The 4,250-nt window shown below is 33.0% G+C and overlaps 1 protein-coding gene across 2 annotated transcripts; it reads right to left on the bottom strand.

Moving 5' to 3' along the window:
- Positions 1–788: 788 nt before the first annotated feature.
- On the bottom strand, positions 789–4,015 carry LOC100019779 (olfactory receptor 4C15-like). 2 transcript variants are annotated; one of them, XM_056803698.1, is made up of 2 exons: positions 4,002–4,015; positions 789–2,118 (listed from the first exon to the last, which is right to left on the bottom strand). In XM_056803698.1, exons 1-2 carry the CDS (start codon positions 4,013–4,015, stop codon positions 1,200–1,202), a joined length of 933 nt encoding a protein of 310 aa, XP_056659676.1. In that variant the 3' UTR covers positions 789–1,199. The 2 variants fall into 2 exon arrangements, with proteins under 2 accessions (XP_056659676.1, XP_001372517.3); XM_001372480.3 differs by lacking the exon at positions 4,002–4,015 and having other exon boundaries at positions 789–2,146.
- Positions 4,016–4,250: the final 235 nt, after the last annotated feature.

Below are 4,250 nucleotides of genomic sequence, written 5' to 3' on the forward strand. Positions count from 1 at the left end.
TATATATATAGTGATGTATTTTATTATCCCCAGTTGATGGATGTGCCTCTAGTTTTCAATTCTTTGCCACCACAAAAAGAGCTCCTACAAATATTTTTGTACAATCAGGCCCCTTTCCTCTAGATTTGAATTGTTTGGGATACAAGTTTAGGAGTGGTTTTCCTGGGTCAAAAGGTATGCATAGTTTGGTTGCCTTTCAGGGAGAGTTCCAAATTGCACTCCAGAATGGTTTTATCTGTTTCAACTTTAACAACAAGGTATTAGTGTCCCAATTTCCCCACATCCCTTCCAACATTTGCCATTTTTCTTTTCTGTCATATTATTAAGTCTGATATATGTGAGTTGTTACTTCAGAATTATTCTAATTTTCAATTGTTCTAATTAATACTAATTTAGAACCTTTTAATACTATTTTGGCCTTATTTTTTTTATTAAATTGCATCATTTTCCCTTAAATATTTAAAAAAGTTCCTTTAATTCCCTTATTATAATGCTGCTTAGACAAATTGGGACTTCTCAGGCAAGGAGAAAAGAAATAAACTTTAACTACAGAGTAAAACATTAATTTCACTTTTTGTGGTAACTGAATGCATTTTCTTTTCTAATATGTTTATTTTTTGTGTAAATGATGATCATGCATATTCTGCCAACTTATGGAGTATTTTAAAGAATTGATTAAAATATCTCCATTTGTGAAATTACCATTTTTTCTGATGATAAAAATCACCGTCGCAGATTATTCTATGTGTGTCCAAATCCATCTTTAAAAAAAACTTTTTGGAATAATATATTGTATTTATTTATTTTATTATAAATGAAAAATAACCTTTTTTTTGTCTCAATGACTTCCCTTGGTCTGCGAAGTTTATTCTCTTCTACCCCTGTAGTATTTGTTTGTTTATTCTTTAACTGACATCTCTGAAGTGTGACTCAAATTTCTCTTGGTGGCTTAAACTTAAGGGTGTATCTCTGTCAGTATTCCATGTATTAAACCAATGTGACTTTGCCATCAGCTGGCTATACTACAGATTGTTTTTTTTTCAATGTAAATTAAGAGAAAAAATAGGCTTAAAAGAATTTTCCTCAGTAAGCTCTATGATACTTATATTAACTTTTTAAATGTTGAGTGTGTGCAGTGTGCAGTATAGTCAAGTGAAAATGAGGTATTTAACTTATTTTTAGAAGACTCCATGAAATATTTATTTTTCATCAGAAATCATTGTTTTGCTCCACAGTTTCTTCATGGCATTTTTCATTTCTGTATTTCTAAATGTGTAGATAAGTGGATTCAATAAGGGAGTTAGAAAGCTATAAAATATTGCCACCATTTTATCAAAAGAGAAAGTAGTGGGAGGGCGAGTATATACAAATATACATGGTACAAAAAATAAGACTACAACTGTGATGTGGGAGCCACAGGTAGAGAGGGCTTTGCGTCGTGCTGCGGTGCTATAGGTCCTTAAAGAGTGCAATATAACCCCATATGAGATAAGCAAAAGGGAAAAGTTGATGATACAGATAAAGCCACTATTGGCCACAACCATCACACCAAGAACATGAGTGTCAGTACAGGCAAGTTTCAGCAAAGGGTACAAGTCACACATAAAATGATCAATTATATTGGGACCACAAAAGGGTAATGGGAGCATGAAGAAGATCTGAATCATGGAATGCAAGAATCCTCCAGCCCAAGCTACTCCTACTAGCAATAAGCACAGTTGTCGACTCATGATTGTCGTGTAGTGCAGAGGCTTACAGATAGCCACATACCTGTCAAAGGCCATGGATGTGAGGACAATCACCTCAACTCCTGCCAGGAAATGCTCTGCAAAAATCTGGCCCATACAGTTTTGGAAGGATATGGTTTTCTTTTCATAGAGAGAATCGATTATAACTTTTGGAGCAATGACAGAGGAGAAACAGGCATCTAGAAAGGACAAAAAAGCCAGGAAGAAGTACATAGGAGAATCCAGAAGGGAAGGACTACAGATGATGGTCACGACAATAAAAAAATTTCCTCCAACAGTTGCCAGGTACAAAATTAAGAATATAATAAATGCCATTTTCTGAATATTTTGATTTTGTGAAAGTCCCAGTAGAATGAACTCAGTCACATAACTTTGGTTTTCCATATTTTAAGGACATGAATGCCCTATTAACCACTGATTATCTGCAAAAAACAGAAAGTTTTTTAATCATCAAAAATGCTTAGTTATTAAACAATATATATTCAGAAGTATATCAATATATCAATATCGAATGAAATTTATATACAATGTGGCATGATTTTCTTTAAAACATCTTCATATCAAATGAACAACAGGAGACCATTTATGCTTCAGTTTTCATTATCTTTTACTCACCAATTTATCAATGCCTTTCTTCAAATAATACTTATAGAAATGAATATGAAGTTCAAATAATTTTCTCAGTAAGGTACAGCAGGCCTATTTACTTCTTATTTAATAATTTATAATATAGTCTAACATATTATTTTTCTTGAATATGATTTGCATTGACATTGACTTTGAATTTTTATGTAACAATGTGTTTTTCCCCATCATTCATGTTCTTTTTAAAAAATCTCCCTTACTTTTGGTTCATATGGTTGTTGTTTTTTTAAATCCCTCCAAATCTATAGCTTTTTTGACATTTTACTTTCTGTCATGATTTGACATGATACTTTCTGTCTCTGTCTCTTCTCTGTCTTTGTCTCTCTGTTTCTTTCTCTGTCTCTGGCTCTGTCTCTGTCTCTGTCTCCACCCCCTCTTCCCCTCAGTTTCCATGGGTTTAACTAACATTTCTAAGCAAATGACTCCTATATCTTTATATCTAATCCAATATCTCCTGAACTTCAATTCCTCATAATCCCACACAATCAATTAGAAATTTCAAAGTGGAAATCCCAGAGATTTCTTAACCTTACTCTGTTCCACCCTGAACTCAATTTCTTTCCCTCAAAATCCTCCCCTTCCCAGGTTTTCAACCTCAGCATTATTGTGGATTCCTCACTTCCTCACTGCATATATCCTACCAATTGCTAAATTTTCCATCTTGTAGGTTTAAAATTACTATAGCACCAGGAGCTTCAAACATGTGCCTCAATACTCCCAAGCACAACTTGAATGAGATTAAAATGTCATCATGAAATATTCAACAAATAAGTAAAAATACATAAGTAATGGTACCATGGGGCTTCCTAAGTCAAGATGTAGTACATAGTACCCATGGATACAATTAAGTGACTTCTGCTTCTATCTGAGTTTTGTACCACTGTTCTACAAGACTAGATTCCAAACCTGTCTTATTTGCTTTGTAGGATAGTATTTTCCCTATATTTGTTATGAGTTCCAGCAAAACTATCCTTCCTTCTGCTCAGTCATCTCACAGAAAGAATGAAGAACACAGATTATTTATTAGGAACTTATGACATGTTGTACATTCCATTTTGCCTTTTTACTGGCAGTTTTATATGGTTGTAATATTCTCCTTTTTTTTTAGTTGTTCATAAAGTCCCTTTCTTCCTTTGAGTTGCAGCTCAGTCCCCATTTTCTACATAAAGCCTTTCTTTATTCCACCAACTCCTGGCACTCTCCTCCCTGAATTCCTTTATATTTAGTTACTTTTTAAAGGCATTTGTTACCCTTATTTTTTTTTTTACTATCTACAGTTTGCATGTGTTTGTCTTTCCCATTGACATGTAAGTTCCTTATGATTTTGTATTCTTTTATTGGATTTTAGAAAGCACAATGATAGATTATGAGACATGGACCAGAGAGATCTTAGTTCCCACCTAGCCCCAGACTCTTATTATCCCAGTGACCTCTGGACAATTTGCTTAAACTTTTTGTGTTTTTATTTCAACTGTAAAATGAGATAACATTAGAATCAATTTCCAAGGGTTGTTGAGTGAATAAATTGAGATAAGGTTTTTAGAGTATTTTTCAAAGCTAAAGCAAATTGTAAGTTCTACCTCTTTTGGATTGGGGATTAATGAATGCTTATTAATTAACATATTGATTATTTTAAAAAACAAATAAATTCAGTTGCACAAACAACTACAAAGCATCCACTAGATGCTAGGTGTTATTTTAATATTCTTAGAAACACCAATAACAGAAGGCTATTCCACTGATTAGTCATTCCTCAAAATCATTCATCATTTAACAAATTACAATACAAAAAATAAATAATTCATGGGTTCTGTAGGAGATAATTGAAATTTAGTCTTTCAAATAATCCAACAGTTT

Source organism: Monodelphis domestica, chromosome 6 (assembly GCF_027887165.1).
Source record: "Monodelphis domestica isolate mMonDom1 chromosome 6, mMonDom1.pri, whole genome shotgun sequence".
Classification (NCBI taxonomy): domain Eukaryota; kingdom Metazoa; phylum Chordata; class Mammalia; order Didelphimorphia; family Didelphidae; genus Monodelphis; species Monodelphis domestica.